The following is a 22449-nucleotide window of genomic DNA, read 5'->3' as shown; positions in this document are numbered from 1 at the left end:
TGTTTTTATTCTTCATTCACATCTTTTATGGAAAGTAGTCTCACTTGTATTTATTTTGATTGAGATGACTGTGACAGCATAGTTTCTCCTTAAAGAATTACTATTAAACTCTGACGTGTTGTGGAGACAGTAGGTGTGTAGGAGGTGTGTGTGAGTGAGAGAGAGAGACTGTTAAGTTTCTCCTGTGTTAGGGTGTGGGAGTGCCTAGGATGCCTGAGCAGGGTGTGAATGTGTTTAGCTATATTTTGTTTGTGCCTTCATTTTCATAAGAATGACAGTTGTGTTTGTTACCTTTAACCGGACATCAAGCAAATGTCTGTTTTTCTGCATCTTTCCACCAAAAATATTTGAAGAAAGTCAACTGCTCCTCCCCCTCATACACCGCATCTCTTACCCTATGCACACACACCCACATTGCTACCATAGTATTTCAGAAATGTACTATTTAGATGGACAGAAAATATTTTACTCTTGATGGGCTGGAGATAAATGCTTATCTCTCAAAAGAGTAAAACTCTTGAGCAGCATTCTCTCTTACTGAATTGTTGAGATGGATATTTTGCTCATACAGATTTTAGCAAAAAGCAAAGAAGTCCAGTATAACCATCAAACCTGGGATGCAAGATAAACTTTGTAAGCCAGACAATTGTGTGCAGGTCAATCTAAGAGACTGACACACCCTCAGTTTCTCCCTTTGTGGTTACCCCTTTGTACAACTAAGGAATTTATAGATATGCAGATACATAGTTGCGACACTATTGTCGCTTAAAATGAGGTGCAGGATGTGAGTGAACAGAAGGTTTGTGATCCAGGGAAGTATCTGACCTTTAATCCTGTGTAGGGTCAGAAAGCAAACCCACAGCTTCAGTCAAACAGCTCAAACTAAAGGGTGAAGTTTGAATCTTGATCACTGTGATGAGTTTACGTCGATGCTGCTCTTTCCCCTCTCACCGTGAGGTTTTACATTTGTGGGGTTGTCACAAGAAAAAGAAATCATCTCATGTTTGTATTTTATTTCTTCCACAACTGTAGATGCAGGGAAACTGTCCTCAGTGACAGCTGAGATTAAGCAAGGTGTCTTTCTTCTCCCTGCCATGATTACCACAAATTCAAATCTGCATTTTTATGAGTTTTCATAATGAATCTTAATATGGTGAGGAAAATAACCTCTGGCCATGCATAATTTTCAGTAGGTTTGATCACTTTTGAGGTTTAAGGTTTAAAGTATTACTACAGGTTGTTACTTGGGTGCAACCACAATATAAAATATATGTGAGCAACTGAAAAAGTATCTGTTTTTCCAGACGGACGCACCCAGAGAGAAACGCTGTGTGACTGTACCAATGAACAGAGCATGCTCTCTCTGCTCTTCTGCAATGAAAGCTGTTTAGCTGCATTCCTTTTCGAGAGACGCCCTGATCCTGAATAACTTACACGTCTTTAGGTGTCTCACATTAAACAATGTACGGAGCCACCTGTAATCAGCAACTTTGACTTGTACCATTATATGAAGGTATTATGTAACTTACTTTCTGACCCTCTGGATGTTCCGTTGTTGACTGTACACAGTGTCCATCACTGTTTGTGGCACATGTCCAAGCCCTGACTCAGGGTTAATAGTGAGGTGACATGGGGGAGAAATGATCTAATGCACTAGTTATATATTCAGCATTAAAGAAAAGGGGGGGAAAAAAGACAATAGTACTATGTAAACTAGGCAGAGGGTATTGACTCCTGAATATGGTGTCATTACTTTAGTGCCCATAACATGGAAATAATGCAAGTGGCCATTTATTAAAAGTATGATGTACTTTTAGTCTGTGATTCTTTTTTTTTTTTTAATTATTTCAGATTTATTTATACATTTTTTATATTGCATGTATTGCTTATTTATGTTTGCTTGGTGATTGTATGATTACCACTCTTGATCCTAGTGATTAATCAGGATTCAGGGATAGAGAGACATGGGGAACAACATGCCACAAAACCTTCTGTTTCCAAGAGCATCCAATCTGGATGGAAAAGTGGATTCAAGGGAGAGGAGTTAAAACAGTTTGTTTCAGACAGTGAATGAACTGAGGGGCTGCACCAAAACACAAAGAAGATATATGAGGATTATTTTGAATTGTCAGTCATGCAAAGCTACACAAATTAAATCCAAAAGCAAAAATGTGGAGTTAGTAATGAGCATAACTTGTCCCCTTTAATAATTATTAGGCAGTTTTCTGACCTCAAAACAGACCAAAAATACACTATATTGCCAAAAGTGTTTGCTCATCTGCCTTCACACACACATGAACTCGAGTGATCCTGATGTCAGCCCACCCTTTGCAGCTAGAACAGCTTCGACTCTTCTGGGAAGGCTTTCCATAAGTTTTAGGAGTGTGTTTATGGGGACTGAGGTCAGACATGTGTTTATGGACTTTGCTTTGTGCACTGGTGTGCAGTTATGCTGGAACAGGAAGGTGTCATTCCCAAACTGTTCCGACAAAGTTGGGTGCATAAAATTGTCCTGTGCTGAAGCATTAAGAGTTCTTTTCACTGGAACTAAGGGGTCAAGCTCAGCTCCTGATAAACAACCCCACACCATAATCTCCCCTCCACCAAACTTTACATAAGTACCGTTCTCATGGCAACTGCCAAACCCAGACTCGTCCATCAGATTGCCAGACGGCGAAACGTGACTTATCATTCCAGGGAAAATGTCTCCACTGCTCTAGAGTCCAGTGCTGGCATGCTTTACACCACTGCATCTGACACTTTCCATTGTGCTTGGTGATGTAAGGTTTGGATGCAGCTGCTCAACCATGGAAACCCATTCCATGAAGCTCTCTACGCACTGTTCTTGAGCTAATCTGAAGGTCACATGAAGTTTGGAGGTCTGTGGCAACTGACTGCAGAAAGCTGGTGACCTCTGCGCACTACGCACCTCACTGACCCCGTTCTGTCATTTTACGTTGCCTACCACTTTGTGGCTGAGTTGCTGTTGTTCCCAATCGCTTCTACTTAACACCACTAACAGTTAACTGTGGAATATTTAATAGCAAGAACATTTCACTGCTGGACTTGTCGCACAGGTGGCATCCTATCATGGTACCATGCTGGAATTCACTGAGCTCCTGAGAGTGACCCATTCTTTCACATAGGTTTGTTGAAGCAGTCTGCATGCCTAGGTGCTTTGTTTATACACCTGTGGCCATGAAAGGGACTGGAACACCTGAATTCAACTATTTGGATGGGTGAGTGAATACATTTGGTAGTGTAGTGTATATTCAACCTACACTGGAAAAAAAGTTGACAAAAATGGTAAAGCTTGAGACTTCACACCAGGAATTTACACGATTTACTGGATAGTTCTTTAAATCTTTTATGTGCAGTTTATGTTAAGAACACTGAGAAGACCAGTTTCTGTGCTGTGTCAACTCTAAAACCAGATGTAAAGAAATTGTTTTACAGCTTGTAAAACCTCTTTAAGACTTGTTCCTTGGAATGGAAGCAGTTATATTGATCTGTAGAGTTCACCGACAAATGAGTAAATGTTATATGGAATATTAGAAATTTAAATAATGAGGCAAATTCCTTACATTTCTATGAATGGTGCAGTTTGGTTGGCATTAAAAGAATTCATTAGTTTGTTAATGGTACTAATCTAAAACTAGACATGTAAAGTGTCAAGCTCTCATATACAAGTCCACTGAATAAGATTCAAAACTGAAATGTCAAGATTTGGCCAAGAAGAGCCGATGGCTTTATGAACAGATGAAACAAGAGTGATGAAGCAGATGGATGGGTTTGGGGCTGGACCACTGATGGTCACTTTGAATCAGGAAGCCAGGAAGGTGAAGGAAGAGCTTTTTGGCTTGAAGATGGATTGAACTCCCAAAGCTAGTGCAAGTTTCTGGGAGACAAAAAACTGCATTTTGGAGGCTGTGATTTTGGAAAGGAAACTGACTGGCTTTGTGGATGAATGATGGCAGTTATTGAAAATAAGGGTCCTTAGTTAAGTGAAGTTTTGAAAGGTCAGAAATGTTATTTATTTGTCATTTTGTTATTTGTATTTGTTTGTAAAAACAAAACATTTAAATGAGTTGATAAATATTAAATCTAGAGCTTTGTAACACTGTAACATTGTTCAGCAGTAAAAATTAATTGTGAGGAATGCAATCTTCACAATTATTGTGTACACGGTGTATTCAGAGTTGAATGAAAAGTGCAGGGATCCCTGGAGTGTGTCCATCTAGCTTTCTGAATTATGCATTCCTGCACACTGGATAATTAAAGGACCCCTGCTTCCTGTGCATGCTTAGAGAGTGTGTCAGGGGCCCAGTGAAAAGGAAGGGCTGCCCTGAAGAAGGGAGGAAGCGAGGGAGAGTGCAGAGAACAGGTCAGTCCGGTCTTCATCTGCAAGGTGGATGTCTGGGCGTTGACACACATGTTAACCTGTCTGGGAGGAGCCACCAGCGATAAACACAGTGGTGACATGAGTGTGTGTGCGTTTGTATGCTTCAGTGTGTTTGAGAAGAACCAAAGTGAGAGGAGAGACAAAATTGGGAGCCAGAGGGAGTGGGAGACAGAGACGAAGAAGGAGTGAGACCAAGAGAGTGAGATTTTTACTTGGGATCTCTGCTTGACCTCCGCCAAGATGTTTAAGAAAAAGGACACTTCTAAGGACACTAAGAATGGTACACTCAAGCTCTCGGGCAAGATCAGCAAGTGAGTTTTTCTCTGTGGATTTGCTGAATGCACGTATGAGTGTGGTGACACCGTATCCCCTGCTCCTGTTCTTCCAAAGCCGAGAACTGTGTCATGTTTCCTGTGCGTTCTTGCTGTCCTCTTTCTCTGTGTGTGTGTCGTGGTTCCCCTCCTGTTATATTACACCAAGTTTAAAAGAGATTTTAATGCATGTTTGCTGAGGGAATGGCTTCACTGCTTTGAAGTGGTGAGTTATGTAAGCATTAATCTCCTGTAAAACTGAAAGCCAAGTGCAGGCCTGAGGTCAGCTTTGCTTTGTAAACATGGTGTGGGGACCGTGTCCTTCAACAGGACAGCTGAAACGAGGGAATCACAACTAAAAGTGAAATTCAGAGATGTTTTCATCCTGCTTACCCTAAAATGAATTTATTGGTTCAGATGCTTGACAGTGGTCAAACTATTTGTGTCAATGATTATATTTTACTAGAGAGAGAAAAAAAAAATCATTCAGGGAGAAACTTTGTGTTTGTGTGAAATGATTATCAGGGAGCTGTTATTGCTCAAAGCTGTCAGGCTTGGAAGTTGTTCAAATGTAGAAATATGACACGAAGGTGGTTCATTTTTCAAAATATTAGTTAAATTTGGCAGCTGACGGCAACCTGCTAAAGGAGACTGACAGGTAAAATGAGTCATATTTGATGCATAATGTATGTTGCAGTCATTTTTCATGTGTTAAATATCAAGAGAGGCTGAAGATAAAGGGTCATTCAATGAAGTTCATTCATTGTGTTCATGTTAAGTCTCCAGATCAAAACTGGATACAGTGCTACAGGTGCTGCAATGAAAGCAGAACAATGAGATGATCGGTTTTTAAGTAATGGAGAGCGACGAGGACAGGTTTTCCTTTGACCTCGCTGTTTGAGGTATAGCATCTGAGAGGATCACTTTCTATTAATAGAAAGAGCCCTACATACAGCTGCAAAGCCGACCGTTCCTTTTTGCCACAAAAGGCCACTGATGTGATTTGACAATGAGGTAGTGACCAGCCCCGCAGCTTCACCTTGCCCCTGCCCCAGACACGTTTTCCCTCTGCTGAGGTGCGATCAGGGCTGGGCTGCTTGTTCTGCTCAGCTGGTTTCTGTCTCTCATGTGGGCGTTGGTTTTATTCACTCAATTCTAATCTCATTGTACATCCTGTATAATGACAATAAAGGCATTCTATTCTATTCTTGTAAGATAATAGGTTAATTTGTTAGTTTAAGAAATCTGGAATCACAATCAAAAATTCTTAAAGTAACGGTTTTGGGTTTGGTTTTTTAGATTTTTCATTTTAAGAAAACATTTACGCCTTAGAAACTGAAACTGGCAAATATTTAACTTTTTATCTGTCATCAAAACTGACTGCATGAAAGTGGAATAACTGGTGGAGTAACAGGTGAATCCATCACTTCAGTGGATTCACACTTTTCTTGTAAACACTTTGCCACTTTCTAGGTGAGAAACATCTTTCTTGGAAATGATTTGGACAGCTGAAGTGCAGTGTTGTGTATTACACATTTTGCAAGGTCATAAGCATTTTTGAAATGACTGTAAAAATAGCAACTAATGTTAGACTCAGGCCACATTTCCAAGAAGTCAAGAAGGCCAAAGAAGTGATGGAAAAAAAAAGACTTTGTGTGTGTCGACATCTGGGCGTCGCTCAGATATTCATCTTGTTCTGCTGGTGCCATCAGTTACATCACAGATCACACTGCTGGTGACAGTGATTGTCAGCATCCACTTCTTTGCTCCAGTAGTCATTTTGTGAAATGCGAGTATTTGGTGAAATAACAAGGCTTGAACTTAGCTTGAAGGGGGGAAATGAGGGACTGTATGTGCTGAAAGGTTTGAGCTCTTATTACAAATGCAGAGCATCAAGTTTGTGAGAAGCTCAAACTATTTACAGATGCATCATCTCAGATCACCATACAAGCAAGCTACACGCTCCAGCAGCCCCTGAAAAGCTCTGCACACCCACACCTGCCCAGGAATATCACACTGCTGCTCGGTATGGGTGTGATTCACCCTCTCGTCTGGTAATAATGAATAATGTGAAGGTGACAACTCTCAAAAAGGAGATAGGGAAATGTCTGCTTCCTCCAACAAATTAGCTCATATTAATTATGGTCTATTATAATATTATAAGTACAGTTATGGCACCTTTCATCAGATCATAATAGTTTAATACCTACCAATCACAGACGAGGCTTTCATTCATTTCATTGACCACACAGTTCACCTTTATCAAGGAATAAATATCTGTCATTAAGGTACAGAAAAAAGTGTGATCTAAAGATGATTTCACTTGAAAAGTAAAGAAAAGTAGTTAAAAATTAAAATCACTTTAAAAAATCACTTTTGTGTTCAGTGTGCCTCAGTAAGTCATGTTTTGCTGACCCTGGAGATCGCAGGCTTTTTATTCATTCATACATTCATTTTTGAAAGTGTGGAGATGAAACCTCTTCGACAGCTGACTGCATTTACAGTTTCTATAAACAATGGTAACTAAACAGGTTTTTTTCTCACTTTGATGGTGAAAAAAATCATTCTTGTGAGTCCAGCACATACCTGTCCTTCCTGCTGAGCGAGCAGCAATAAGGCAGTAATTGTTAGAGCAGCTGCAGAACCAGATTCTTTGATTTAATGTTGCACATAAGCATTATTTCAGCATTGCAGCAGTGGTTTTTTTTTTTTCAGGTTGAATCCCATGCACATACACATGCACACTGGTCATTTCCCCCATAAGTGAATAAAACCACTTTATCCCTAATTGTCTGACAGCATGTCAAAGCTCTTTTGTTAATGTTGATGATGTTGACACTGAGAGAAATACTTGAATAAGCTTTGGCACATTTTCCTGCTAAGATTACTGATTTGATTTTATGCTATGGAGCCCTACATTTCAACACTTATTAGATTCAGTTCTAACACTGCTGTGCATTTCATCACCAAGATGAGAGTTTAATATGTAGAATAATTAATAGCATTCAGCAGAGAAGTTTTAGTGGAGTTTTGCTTTTCTCTCTCTCTCTCTATATATATATATAGACCCATGGACCCATTCCAGTTTGCTTACAGAGCTAAATGTGGTGTCGAAGATCCTTTAAAACTACTGTAACTACAAATCTGAACCACCCTCACTCATGTACTAGGATTTTATTTGTGGACTTCTCTGCTTTTAACACAGTCACTGTAAACACTCAACTTAACTGTCTCACTGAACTACCAATCAACTCAACACTGGTTAATTGATTAGAGGGTTTTTACAGGACAGGCCACAACATGTAACCGTTAATGGTAACAAATTCACTAACATTGTTGCAAACAATGTTAGTGTTAGTTATTTCCTATTTTATTCTCTGTTTACAGAAACAATATAACATGTACCATGGATAATATGACACTCCTCAAATATGCAGATGACATGGTCTTGGTGGCTCACGTGACTGATTCTAACAGCTTAGCAGCATATTGTCAAGAGGTGGACACACTTGACATCTCCTTAGAGTTGAATGTTTCAAAAACAAAGGCGCTGTGCTGCTGTGGGAGAGTGACACCTGATGATGCGGCCTCCGCATTACTTCAACCACTGGAGATTAAAGGGCAGTTGGTGGAGAAGGTAGATGTCTTTAGGTATCTGGGACTCGAGGTAGACAGAACACTGTCCTTCTCTGCGCACTATGGTTATGTCTACAAAAAGGCACAGCAGCGCCTTTTTTCTGCTGAGAAAACAAGAGTTTTAATGTAAGCAAAAATATTTTAACCGTTGTTTACAAATCACTTATTGAGTCAATTCTCACTTACAACATCACATCTTGGTTCACCTTTCTTTCTGCTAAAAATAAATCAAAACTGTCACAGGTCATCAAACAGGGAAACAAAATAAGTGGCACCACACAGCCATCACTGTCAGACCTTCAGATTCAAGCAGTTAGACGTAAAGTCAATACTATCATCCACGACTCTTCACACCCGCTGCACAGCTTGTTTCAACTCCTCCCATCAGGCTGCCCCTGCAGGGTCCCTGCAGCCAGGACTAATATCATTAGGAGATCGTTTCTCTCAACTGCTGTTATAACATTCAAAATAACTTTTTTTTAGGTACAACTTTTAATAATGTTCTGATCTTGCTGTGTGGTGTATATGGTGTGTTTTATGTTGTTTCATTGTATGTATATTGAGAGCCATGTTTAAGATTAATTTCCACTGCTTTGCAATGGATAAAGTTTTTCTGATTCTGACGAATGTAATTAAACTGTTATTTATTCAAAATGTGTGCGTGGGAGTGTCAGCACTCATATACAAACGAATTCTGCATCGTCCGTGAACTGATGTGTGTTTGTGTTCAACCTCTGACCTTTATTGTCTGCATTTTTTTTTTTTTTTTTTTAACCCGGCAGGACACAGGTCAACGACCTGGCCTTGCTGATCGCCCAGATGCAAAAGGATGCAGACCTGGTGGAGAAAGACGTCCTCCGGGCTGAGGAGCTGCTGGCTGTGGTAGGAAAAATAAACCCCACATACTGATGTTATGTACTGATTAGCGAGTGATCTAATTGTTTCAAAGATCACCTTCACTTGTGTAAAATGTCACTTTATCTGTTGTCTGTCTTCACCAGGATTATGAAAATGACAAGAAAGAGCTGCCATACCAGCATCAGACTGAGATCTCAGATAGGCTGGGTGAAGCTGAGGGCCTGCTGGAGAAGCTCTTCATAGATGTTGACAAAGCCAAGAAGCTGAAACACCCACAAGCCACAGAGATAGAGAGCGAGTGAGTTCATGCAGATGAAACACAGTGGATTTGCAGTATAGCTAGCACCTCCTCTGAGAATTTAAAAACACATTATCTGTCTAATATAATGGGATAGCTCAGGAGGTAAAGCAATCAGTCAATCAGAAGGCTGGTGGTTTGTTCCCCGGCTGCTCCAGTCTGTATGCTAAAGTATCTTTGCGCAACTGAACCCAAAGGGCACTCCAATGTTTGTGAATGTTGGGTAAAAAGCACTTGTATGAATGGGTGAATGAGGCATGTTGTATAAAGTGCTTTGAGTGCTCAAGTAGAAAAGTACTATATAAGAACCAGTCCATTTCCCATCATTCATTTATTTCAGTGACTACTTAACATTTTAAAACACTGGATCTCCAAATGGGCAGCACGGTGGCGCGGTGGTTAGCACTGCTGTCTCATAGTTTGAGTACCATCTGGAAGGCCGATTCCACCTTGGCCCAGGCTCCTCCCTCTCTCTGTGTGGAGTTTGCATGTTCTCCCTGTGTCTGCGTGGGTTTTCTCCGGGTACCCCGGCTTCCTCCCACAGTCCAAAGACTGGGGTTAGATTAATTGGAAACTCTAAATTGCCCATAGGTGTGAATGAGAGCATGAATGTGAGTGTAGATGTTGTCTGTCTGTCTGTGTTGGCCCTGCAACAGGCTGGCGACCTGGACAGGGTGTACCCTGCCTCTCGCCCTATGTCAGCTGGGACAGGTTCCAGCCCCCTGCGACCCTAAACAGGATAAGCAGAAGTGAATGGATGGATGGATCTCCACATATATTAACCACATTCTGTTTCTTTTGTCTCTTCTGCCCTTTGATGACTCCAGTGTCATCCATCTCCATGACCGCTGGCTAAAGGACTGTACCTTCTACAGAGACGTCTATGAGCAGATTGACGACGTGTCGCGGATGCCCTTGATTGATTGGGGACCTATTTTTAATGAGAAACAAGTAAGTACTGTAACGCTGTCTGAACATTTGGGTCAATCTTTTAAAATCTTTTTGAATTTTAATGCTCATATTACACACTCTTTATTTGAGCATCACCATGAAGTCAGACCCCTTCAACATGTCCTAGCTGACGTCCGTGCCAGCACTCCATACTTTGTATGCAAATCTACATCTATAGTTCTCTTTTAAAGCTGCACATACCTGGACCATCCTTGCTTTTTCCCCCTGCAAGCCACTATGCAACCCACCTCCACATTAGCTCCGCCTCATGCTGCAGCTTTCCCTGCCTCGAGTTTTCCATTTATCCCTGTGGGAAGTGCAGGAAGGTTCCAAGAATCATCATTTTTGGTTTCACATACAACTTACTTATGTGCAAAATGTGTTCTTGTCAGCAGCAGAAAAAACACCTCTACTCCTGTTTGAGTAGATTAAAAAAAAAAAAACACAGCAGTACCCAGCTCATTTATCTTTTATTATTATTTTTTTCCTCTAAACGAAGTATTTGTCTAATTAAGACCTTAGTGTCCATTAGGAACTGAGAGGTCACAAACAGGGTGAGGGAAATGGAAAGTTATGACAGATCTTTTCACAGGATTGTAATATAAGAAACATTAAATGTATCCTTTAATCCTACTGTAATGCAAATGCACTTGTTTGTTCCTTGTGAACGATCTCAGTGCAACTGTCAGCCGGCTATGCACTACAGGTTTTTTATTATCATGTAATAAATCTCCTAAGCAGAGCTGACTGATTTAACAGGCCAACTAATTAAAGAGTGCCTCCTCCTGTCAGACCTGTCCTTTGTTATTTCATTGTTACATTTCTTCTGGTGTCTGTGCTCTCAGAAACAGGTGAATGTGGAGCAATTTGGCCCCACCATGGCTGATCTGAAGAAGCAGATTGCTGCTCACAACATCTTGCACAAAGAGATCGACGCATACAACACACAGCTCTGCATTGCGTCTGCTGGAAGCAAGGTGTGCATATGTCATTACACCAGAACATTCCGGGTGTCTTCACTTAAGCAAAACACTTTGATTGCTGCTTGTCTCCTTTATTATTAAGCAAAACACATTTCAAACAGCTGATCAGATTAGATTGAATTTATTGTCACTGTATGTCAAAAGTGCACCTGTTTTGTCTTTTAGGAGAAATATGCAGACCTGAAGAAACAGTACAGTAACTTACTGGTGAGTTCATTTGGGTGTTTCTTCTTGTGAGAAATTAAAAAAAAAAAAAAATAGAAACTTTAAATATGAACTTCAAATTTTAGCAAGTTTGCTCTTTCAGAAGTTTCATTTACTTTCTCCTCAGGACAACTCCAAGTGGCGCCGCCACTACCTCAACAGCCTGCATGAATACATGCAGGGCTGCAACAAGGAACTGACCTTCCTGGGAGAAGAACAGGACAAGATCAAGAAACAAGACTGGAGTGACCGCATGGTGGACCCACCTGACGTTCGGAGGCAGTATGAGGTTAGGACTAATTCGTGCTGCTTAGCCAGTGCACTGAAAAACAGAGTTCCTGATAACTTGAAAATCTCACTAATGACAATGGCCTGTCCAGAGTGATACCTGGATGACCTCACACATAAATAAGCCAATTTTGATTTATTCTCAATCAGAATTTCAAGAACAACAGTTTGCTGTCCCATGAGAGCGAGGTGAACAAACTCCAGGATGAAGGAGACAGACTCATTGAACTGAAGCACCCTGCCAACGACACCATACAGGTATTTGAAAAGCTCCTCAACATTTCATCAGCTTCGTCCTGAATGCTGCTTAAAATCCACGTTAACGCCCTTCATTATATTTCAAGGCACAAAGAGATGAAGTACGAAATGAGTGGCAGAAATTCCTCAACCTCTGCATTTGTCAAGAGACGCACCTGAGTAATGTGGATGACTTCAAAAAGGTGAGTCCGAGTTCACTGCAGTGCAGCGCTCAGTTTACAACACACTCTGTCAATTCTATTTTGGCGAATCATGTACAGATTTCAACAAAACGAAAGTGTTTCGTTCTATTTTCCAGTACCAATATGACAGTGAGCAGCTGTCAGAGTTACTGACCAAACTCAACAGCAGCCTGGATCCCAAGACTGTCAGCAAGAAGAGCAACACTCAGGCACTGCTGCAGCTCGAGGTACGCTCAGTCACATTTAATGCAACTCACCACACATAAGAAACTCAGCTTGTCCCCCTTTTAAGCTGGCATTATGGATTTCTAAAAAGTGAGGCAGAGGGTGGGGGATTTCAACAGCAGTCTGGTCATATGAGAGAAATGGGGGATAAGAAATATAAGATTCTAAGAAAATACCAAGTGTAAAATCATGTGGTAGAAAAACAGCAGGTTACATGAAACTTTATAACAAATAGAAATACATGACCATATACAACAAAACAAACAAAAACAAATACAAAAGTGAGTTAAAGGTGCTCACAGACCTGTTTTCCATCTACCGCTGATTGAGATGTGTCACACAAAACTGTAACAGAGCATTCCTTCATTTCCAATGGTAATGAAGACAAGCTCCTCATAAAACTAAAGGTACATTATGAATAATAATACCCGATTGGCACCAGGGCCCTCTAGTGGTGGTCCTGTTGCCAATCCAACTACCAGGGTTATAATAGTTTTGGATTTTACATTATAGTTTAGTTTTAGTTAGTTTTTACTTTTTTTTCTCTAATTCAGTTAGTTTTAATTAGTTTTCAGAGTGGTTTTGCTCGTTTTTATTAGTTTTTATTTTTGGTTTTATGCTTAGTTTTAGTTAGTTTCAGTATTAGTTTTAGTATTTTCATACTTAATCAGGTACGCTTTAAAGATACCCTTTAAAGAAATATATTCAGCAACCAACTGTTCACAGACAGCAGAACTACATGCTAAATGTGTGTAATATTAAGGACACACATGAACATCAACGGGGAGAAACTGCTAACAATATGAACTCCAAAACTCGATAAATTCTACAATAAACTCCCAATAAAGTTCAGCCTCAGGGCAGCAGATTAATAACAGCTACATGTGGTGTTTGACAAAAACAAACTCCTTGAAGGAGTCAAAGCTCAAATCCAGCTGCATCCTGATGTTCTCTCCACCTGATGCTGCTTCTGTTTTGGAGCTAGCTTGGTTAGATGCTCGCTGATTAGACTTGCAGGGTCTTTGCGGCCTCTGTAGCCTACGGAAGTGTCCGACCTCATGTCCGCATTTATGCATGTATAGCTGGATTGCGTGTGTTAATTACCTTGTGGTTGTGTGCTGGGGGTTTTTTGGTCCTTGCTCTTTGTGCTCAGTTTTTAGGGTGCAAACATATTTGTCCCTGTTTTTTCACTTTCTTCATTTCTTCACGTCCATTCCCATAGTTTCAGCAGCTCCCTCCAGGAATTTGCTGACATTTGTGAGTCCTTATATTGATGCTTTGATTATTAGTCCTGATTGTTATTATCTGACTGATAAAGTAGCCGGAAACGCACAAGGACTAAACACAACGTTGTGGCTGCGTTGACCCGACGAGTAGTCACGTTTCTCTGGAGGTGCAGGCCAGGTTGCCTTGTAGGATGAGAGCGGTTTCCGTAGCTGCCTTGTGTGCGCTTCTCAGGTCTACTTTGATGTTGGTGTTTTTTTTCCTGACTAAGAAGTGTTCCGTACATCATCCACAACATCATCCACAACAAGACACTCGCTGCTATCTGTGCTATCATAGTAAAAAAAAACAAAAAAAAACACCACATGGGACTCTCTGAGGAGCAGCGCGGTGTGCGCACGCACGCACATGCGCACCCATTTGCCCGACGGCGTTCCGAGCTTAAACTCGGAGAGAGGAAAAAAATGATTTCATATCAATCCACAAGACTTTTGAAAAAATAACAATATCTATAATTTCAGTTAGTTTTAGTTAGTTTTGTAAACTCACAATTCAGTTTTAGTTAGTTGTCGTTTCTTCCTTTTAATTTTAGTTTTTATTTATTTCAGTTAACGACAATGTTTTTTCAATTTCAGTTTTCGTTATTTCGTTCGTTTTCGTTAACTATAATAACCCTGCCAACTACCAGTTTTTCCTTAATAAATTATTTTAAGGAGGTGAGGCAAGTCCATATAAAACCTTTAAAAAAAAAAAGCATGCTTGTTTTATAAACATGCAATCAAAGCTCAAAGTAGGGTCCAGGTTAATCCGGGCACAAAACTTGCATTAGGGATAATTTGTTTCTTTGTGTCTGTTTCCCACCAGATGGAGGAGAACGACGTGCGGAATGGTGAACAGCTGCTGGCTGACCTGAGGAGACGCAGCACCACCATCGCTCCGCTGAAACTGCGACGGACGACCCCCAGCAGAGCCATCACAGTGGAGTCCCTGTGCGACTGGGAAACAGACAAGGTGGGGCTGAAATTTTTTGTCTTTTTTTTTTTTTTTAAGTTACAGTTTAGTTGTACACACACACACTGGTGTTTCTTAATTCGTGGGCCTCTGTGGAATGATCTATCTGAAATATTTTCTTAACAATATTATTTATTATTAGCATATTTGTTTGGGATTAATGAGCTTGGAGACTAAATGCAAAAGTCTAACTGTATGTTGCTGCAGTAAAAAAATAAATCTGAATCACTGTTATTTTCTAGGATTCTCTGGAAAGAGGGGAGAAGTTCACCTTAAAATCAAACTCAGACATTGAGAACTGGAATGTTGTTGCCACTGATGGGAAAACTAAAACATTCCCAGGAGTTTGCTTCCAGGTCCCACCACCCGACTCAGAGGCTATTGACAAAGTGGATCTGTAAGAACTGACAAGCTGAGTTATTAAACATCTCAAATTGGCATGCCCTACCTCTGTCCTTTCTTTGACTCTATCCTTTTCTATTCATCCATTAGTTTGGGCCGGGAGCTCGCAGACATCAAGAAGAAAAGAGCAGCTCTAGCTGACTCCCTGAAGAATTCCAAATCCCAAATTCTGCCTCAGCAGTCAGGTTGTTGTCTATAATTAAAAGGACCAGTGTCCTCATTATATTCAATCACTGGCTCTTTAAACCATGACTAAAGTTTGCTCAATCAGTAAATCAAAGTCTCTCTTTCCTTATTCAGCCCCAGTGTCTTCTGTCCCAGTGGACCCCAAAGTATCAGCCCTGTCTCAGCAGCTGGACAAGCTGGACAATGACCTCGCCAATGCTGAGAAGAGCATGCTGAGCCGCCTGCGAGCACCACTGAGCCGCAGTGATCCCACTGGTGATCTGGCTAAAAGGATGAAGGAGCAGGAGGTGAGAAAAAATAAACTAATATCTGCACAAGTACAAGTAGAAGAATGTAGTTTGATCAGTGTGTTTTTAAAAAAATCATTCACTACTTGGCTTAGTGGTTATATAATGACTTTCTGTGACACAGAGAAATCAAAAGAAACAATTTAGAAGTAGTTTGTTATTCTTATGCTGTTATTTTCCTCCTTTGTACGTGTACATTAGTACCCTACATGCAATAGAGCATGAAGAGATTCTTCACTCCCGCAGGCTGTTTGTATGAAAAGATGAAGTGATTATACTGTGGAAACTGTAGTGAGTTAGCAATGTGATGAATGGGAAACACTTGTTTATCTAATATCTGATATTTAATGGAGGCCTATGTGGATGCTTTTCACAGCAAGCTGTCCAGGAACTGCAGGCTCTGCAGAAGCAGCAACAGGCTGTGCAGGCTGACATGCAACCCCTGCTGTCTAAAGATCCCAACGGTACCTCTTCAGGGCTGCCGCTCAAAGTCAGTGCTGCCAACAACAAGTTCGACAATGTTAGTGCACTTGCTGATCTCTACAAGAAGAAGTAAGAGTTTGTTGTTTGGTTTTTTAGCGCTTTTAAAAATAAATACCTTATTTCATTTGACATTCATTCGTCCATCTTTGTTGAGTTGTGCTGATTGACTAGATGATCTAGATAAGTAAATAAATCAATTCATAAACATACCAATTTTTTTTTTCTTCAGAGCAAATGCATCTCTTAATCTGGAGAATCAGATTAAGAAGGTGGACGGTCTCGTCTCTGGGTTTGAGAAAAAGCTGTGTGAAGATGGGCCGATCCCTGACACTCCAAATGCAATTCAAGCCCGCGCTGGGGACATTCAGGTGAGGAAGTCTGCTGGAATGCGGAAATCCCTATAAAATCTCATCTTGACCATACAAGTGTTAATTATCTTACACATCTTTAATTTGCATTTTGCACTTTGAATTGAACGTCGTCTTTTTTTGTGTTCAGAACCAGCGCAAGTCTGTGGCAGCTGCACAGGACGACATGAAGAAGCTGAGTAAAGATCTGGAGACCACAGAGCAGCTGTGCAGCTCTCTGCAGCAGGGCTACCAGGAGTATTGCCCTGACATCCAGGGACAGCAAACAAAAGTCAAGCAGCTACAAGCACGTTATGCAAACGTTGCCAACCAGCTGAAGGAGAGGTGAGAGTCAGACTGTGAACACAGAATCTCAGGCCCTTTACTTTAATTAGAAAGTCAAACTACAAAAGTTTTTTATGATTAGATCAGGCATTTGCAACCTGTAATGAGGTTGCTTCCAAATAATGTACTAAACTCTGTTTCTATAATAACATCAAATGTAATATCCCTCCCAGAGAAAGCATCTTACAAGATGCTGCAGGAAAGAATCAGGAGTTCCAGAGCACATGTAAATCCCTGAACTCATTCCTGGACAACCTGCCAACAAACAAGATAAACCCTGATGACAACCTGTCTCAGATCACTGCTAAGCAGAACTCTCAAATGGTGAGATTGTCTTCTGATTATGTACAAGTATCACAAGAAGAACAAAGGTAGAAAAAAACTGAGTATTCACTTTTCGCTTAATCTTTGTGATTTATGTATCCATATGCATTATTCTCAATGTCAGCCTGTAAAAATTCAGTATGATTATAAAAAGACAGATGATATCAGTAACTTCAGGTGATTAATGTTTGCATGACTTCTCATTGCAGAGGGTGATGGATGACCTGAAGCGGAAGGAAGCTGACATGGACACGGTGACGAGTCTCTCTCAAGACCTGCAGAATCTCCTCAATGTAAGACTCCTATACTCCTAACTTCTTATAACACATTAATATAAATGTTTGAATACCAGCTCCATGGTGTAGCGGTTTACACAAGTGACACATCACTGGATCAATTCTGGGAGGAGATGCTAATCCCTTGGGGTTGTGTCAAATAGGTGTAGAAAATCTGCCAAATCAAATATGTGGAGCTGCCGGCTGTGGCGACCCCTTGGGAATAAGGAAGCAGCCAAAAATAGTTTTGAACTACAAATTGTTTAATGTTAAATAAATTACAGAATACATCAATCATTTTTTTTTAGGTACCACAAAAAGGAAATTGGTAAATCTTAACTTTAACACCAGCAGACATGGCTCATAGTTAAAGATTTTGAAACAAAACTACAAAACACATGAAACAACTAAAGATCTTAATTCTTCACATCTGTGCAGGAGCACGAGGCCAACGTTTGCAAATACAACAGTACCCTTGAGAATGCTGGCGCCACTGTTGCAGAGAAACCTCCTGTGCCCAGACTGTCTGACGCTGTTCAGAAAGAGGTAATGTTTATGTGTTTTTCAACACGATACGTGTTTTCTCGCATTTATTAATAGATGGACGTGATTGACAGTCCACTTATTACAGGGAAAGGATCTGGCGAACCGTTATGCTAAAACAACCGCTGAAAACACCCAACGCCAAAAACAGATGGTCTTGGCTAAGAATCTCATTTCACAAGTAAGAAAATGGGCTGTGAAGTAAAAAAAAGCATTTATTGTCCTTTGTATGCCATTTTGATGTAATTGATGCTCTTCAAAAACCTAAAGCTACATTATAAACAATGCTACCTTAATGACTATTAATTAATTTGCTTTTCGTGCTGCAGAATGAAGATACAGTTCAAGCAGTGACACAGCGGCAAGTGCACCTCGAAAAAAGTACTTCAGAGTTAGACGCTCTGGTAAAAGAGCTAGATGAGGAGAGGGAGAGGTCAGCTCATACTGAGACAAACCTGAGAACCTTCAAAGACAGGTTTTTGTCACTGAAGAGTCGCCGTGGAGTGGAGCGTGTCGAGGAGAAAGAAGTACTGCAGTACTACCGCAACCCAAAACTGGAACGTGATCTGACTGATCTGCAGCAAAAGCTACATGAAGAAGCCCTGAGGCGCAGCACCACCCAAACTGAGATTGAGGTTTTTAACAAGAAAGTCACCACCCTGGAGGAAACCATAAAGAGCGCTCCACCAAAACTGGTGACTAGAGAGGTGACAGAGTTTGAGAAAGATCCCCAGTTGGATATAGAGGCTACTAAGCTGAGAGATGAAATAGCAATGATGAGAGATAAAATTCGAGATAAAGATGGGGAGCATATTCAGATGAAGACAGAAGTCACAATTCTCCAGCAGAAGAGACCAACCATCAAAGAGAGGGTGGTTAAGAAGGAAGTGGTTAAAGTGGAACAAAACCCTGAGATGATGAAAGCAGTGAGAACATTTCAGACAGAAATTTCTGATGAGAGCAACAAGACCAAGCTCCTCAATGATCAGATCTTCCAGACAAGGAGCCAGATCAATGCGCTTGAGAGGCTGATTCCAAACATCGAGCCTAAAATCATCACTAAAGAAGTCAAAAAGATTGAACAAGACCCAGACCTTATCAATGAATCTAAGAAGATTCGAACAAGCATAGAGGAAGAGAAGATTGAAAACAACTCTTTGTCCAGGGAAGTGATGGAGCTCCAAAGCCGCTACCGAGAAGTTCAAGACTGGAAACCCAAAGTCGAGGTCAAGGAAATTGTTAATGAAATCTACAGAATAGACCCGAACACAGAGGTAGAAATAATGCGGATCCGCAAAGACATTCAAGAGTGCAGTAAACAGCGCTCTGACCTTGACAGGGAGATCACCAAGGTGACAGCTGACCTGAAGATCCTTCGTTCTGAGAAGCCCAAAGTTGAAATGAAGGAAGTTCTCCAGGAGGTGATTAAAGAGGAAAGAAGCCCTGAAAATGAGAAAGAGATTCAGAGGCTAAATGAGCAGGTGAACAGTTTACACATCAACTACAGCTCCTTCCTGGACCAGCTGAGAATGCTGCGAAAAGACAGAGATGAATGGAAGGCTGAAAAGTCAAAGGTAGAGACCCAACTTGTCACCAGAGAAGTTGTTAAGTATGAGCCCGATCCATTACAGGAGAAAGAGCTTGACCGCTTGAGAATTAATCTGCGAGAAGAGACACAGTTGCGGCGCACCATTGATGAGATGGTGTTTGACCTGAAAAATAAATACATCCTGTTGGAGAGACAGAAACCAGAGGAGAAGGTGGTTGTGCAAGAGGTTTTACGTTTGCAGAAAGACCCAAGGCAAGTGGTTGAGCACGAAAGGCTTGGCAGGACCCTGGATGAAGAAGTAATGAGCCGACGTCAGCTAGAGCTAGAGCTACAACAGTTAAGAACAAAGCTGGAAGACAAAGAAAGGATTCTCAGAGAAAGTGATGAGCGCCAAAAGAGGATTCAAGCTGAGTCTGAACTCAGAGAGATTAGACTGCGCATCACACAGCTGGAAAATGCCCCACCTCCTGTTGAGGAAAGCATAATTGTTGAGGAGGTACTGAAGGTGGAGAGAGACCCGACACTGGACAGGCTCACAAACAGTCTGCGGTCAGAAATGGACAAGGAAACCAACGATGCTCTGCGCCTGGAGAGAGAAATCCGTAACATCGCTCTAAAGATTGAAATCTTGCAGAGAGAAAAGTCCAGTGAGAGGACAGTTTACAAAGAGGTTGTCCGTGTTGCGAAAGACCAGGCAGTTGAAGCCGAGAGGAGTCGCCTGAGAGAACAGGTGTCTCAGAGTAAATTTGCCAGACAAGACCTGGAGGATGAAATTAGACGTCTCAATGATAAAATCCACACTCTGATGACCGGCAAATCTGCTACTTCAAGAGAGGAGACAACCCTAACTATGAGCAAAGATGCTTTACTGAGGGAGAAGGACAAACTCACTCGAGAACTTAGAACACTTGAGGCCACGAGACATGACATCAGCCTGTCTTTCCAGCAGCAGAGCCGACTGATGAGTGAAAGAACGCAGATGAGCAGACAGAGGAGCGTTAAGATGGAGTCTGATGTCATACGTCTAGAGAATGACATCTTGGATGAAAAAGACAAGATCCATCAACGAGACAGCATCATCCGAGAGCTTCTACAGAACCTGCAGCGAGAGGAGAATGCAGAAACAAGAACCAAAGAGACCAATGTCTCTACAAAGATCACCATTTTGGACCCAGTAACTGGCAAAGACATGTCTCCTTATGATGCCTACCTTCAGGGATTGATTGATCGTCAGCAGTACATTCACCTGCAGGAGCTTGAGTGTGACTGGGAGGAGATCACTTCACTGGGACCTGATGGGGAGATATCTCTACTGCAGGATCGCAAGAGTGGAAAGCAGTACTCCATCAAAGATGCACTAAAGGAAGGAAGGTTGACAGAGTATGATCTACAACAGTACAAAAAAGGAAAAATTCCCATCTCAGAGTTTGCCCTGCTGGTTGCAGGTGACAACAAAAAGCAGTCCCAGTTGAATTCAGTCATCCCAAAATCTACCACATCACTGCAATCGGCACAACGGACCCTAGACCTATCTGCTGCCAGAGAAATCTACCCAGTCGCTGGAATAATAGATACAGATACTGACACCTGCTATACAATACGCAATGCCACCGTGCGAAAACTGATTGACCCCATAACCGCCCAAAGGCTTCTGGAGGCTCAGGCGGCAACAGGAGGGATCATTGATATCAACAGTAAAGGGAGATACACAGTTCACAAGGCAGCAAACAGAGCCCTCATCGAGGATAGTCAAGTCCAGAGACTGCTCAATGCACAAAAGGCTTTCACTGGAGTCGAAGACCCTGTGACCAAAGAGTGTTTGTCTGTGGGAGAAGCTATTCAGAAAGGCTGGATGCCGAAGGGCACTGGCATTCGCTACATGGAGGCCCAGCACCTGACCGGAGGGCTGGTCAATCCAGTCACTGGTGGCAGAGTTAGCATCTTGGATGCCGTTGGGTCCAAAATGATCGACAACACAATAATGAGGGACCTGCAAACTGAGTCAGCCTACATCAAGGATATTGTAGACCCAGTCACAAAAGAGAAGATCAACTACAAGCAGGCTCTGAATCGCTGTAGGACAGACCCAAGTTCAGGCTTCCCAATGCTGCCTGCCTCCTCCAAAGAGTCTGGTTACAGTCCAGTGTACACGACTAAATATGCAAGATTTTAGATACGTTTACTTTTTGGAATTATCTGTTCTGTGAATTGTTGTGGTAAAAAGGTACTGTTAGATATGGTAAACCTATATGAAATCCATTTATTATTTACAATGGACATTTTGACTCAGGAAAAGTCTTCTACTGCAAAGCTTTCTCTCTAGCCAAAGTAAGTGCTGCTGAGTTGCATTTGTTTACTAAAAATGCCTGATTTGGACAGATTTATTTAGGTTTAATTGTAAAAACAATATAAATGAAGTTTATCATTGATACTAATGTGTTATTAGGGATACTGGGGCATGGTGCAATGCTATTTGCCAAGATTGATTGATTATGAGTTATTCATGGGTTTTCTTTGAAACTGTCCACTTGAATTCTATCTTGTTTGATACTTTTGAAGAGACATATCAATAAATTTAAATTATAATGGTTGAAGTGTACAGACTCTCGTTTTCAATGCTGTGCAGTCTTAAAATGATAAAAAAACACTAGCATATTTCATCCTACCATTCTACCTTCAAGAAAGTAAAACCACTTTAAATTTTGAGTTTCCAGGTAAAACACACAATTTATAGCGCTGTGAAAAAATATCCACCCCTTCCCAATTTCTTAGTTTTCTGGATATTTGTCATATTTACATGTATCTAACAAATTTTAATATTAGAGAAAGATAGTCTGAGTAAATACAAAACCCAAAATTCAGTTTTTAAATAATTTT

General features: G+C 41.1%; 1 protein-coding gene across 2 annotated transcripts; it reads left to right on the top strand.

The window, feature by feature from the left end:
* Nucleotides 1-4518: 4518 nt before the first annotated feature.
* Nucleotides 4519-22162, top strand: evpla (envoplakin a). 2 transcript variants are annotated; one of them, XM_030726551.1, is made up of 22 exons: nt 4519-4713; nt 9132-9231; nt 9351-9505; nt 10333-10456; nt 11302-11433; nt 11605-11646; nt 11771-11932; nt 12082-12189; nt 12276-12371; nt 12488-12598; nt 14685-14831; nt 15074-15228; nt 15324-15418; nt 15534-15706; nt 16083-16258; nt 16419-16557; nt 16688-16881; nt 17055-17205; nt 17415-17498; nt 17919-18026; nt 18112-18204; nt 18353-22162. In XM_030726551.1, the coding sequence occupies exons 1-22, from the start codon at nt 4643-4645 to the stop codon at nt 21743-21745; spliced, it is 6009 nt and encodes a 2002-aa protein (XP_030582411.1). In that variant the 5' UTR covers nt 4519-4642; the 3' UTR covers nt 21746-22162. The 2 variants fall into 2 exon arrangements, with proteins under 2 accessions (XP_030582411.1, XP_030582419.1); XM_030726559.1 differs by lacking the exons at nt 17055-17205; nt 17415-17498; nt 17919-18026; nt 18112-18204 and having other exon boundaries at nt 16688-16753; nt 18734-22162.
* The last annotated feature ends 287 nt before the right edge of the window (nt 22163-22449 follow it).

The sequence above is a fragment of the Archocentrus centrarchus genome, chromosome 1 (assembly GCF_007364275.1).
Source record: "Archocentrus centrarchus isolate MPI-CPG fArcCen1 chromosome 1, fArcCen1, whole genome shotgun sequence".
NCBI classification, from domain to species: Eukaryota; Metazoa; Chordata; class Actinopteri; order Cichliformes; family Cichlidae; genus Archocentrus; species Archocentrus centrarchus.
This window is presented reverse-complemented; position numbering and strand designations above follow the sequence as displayed.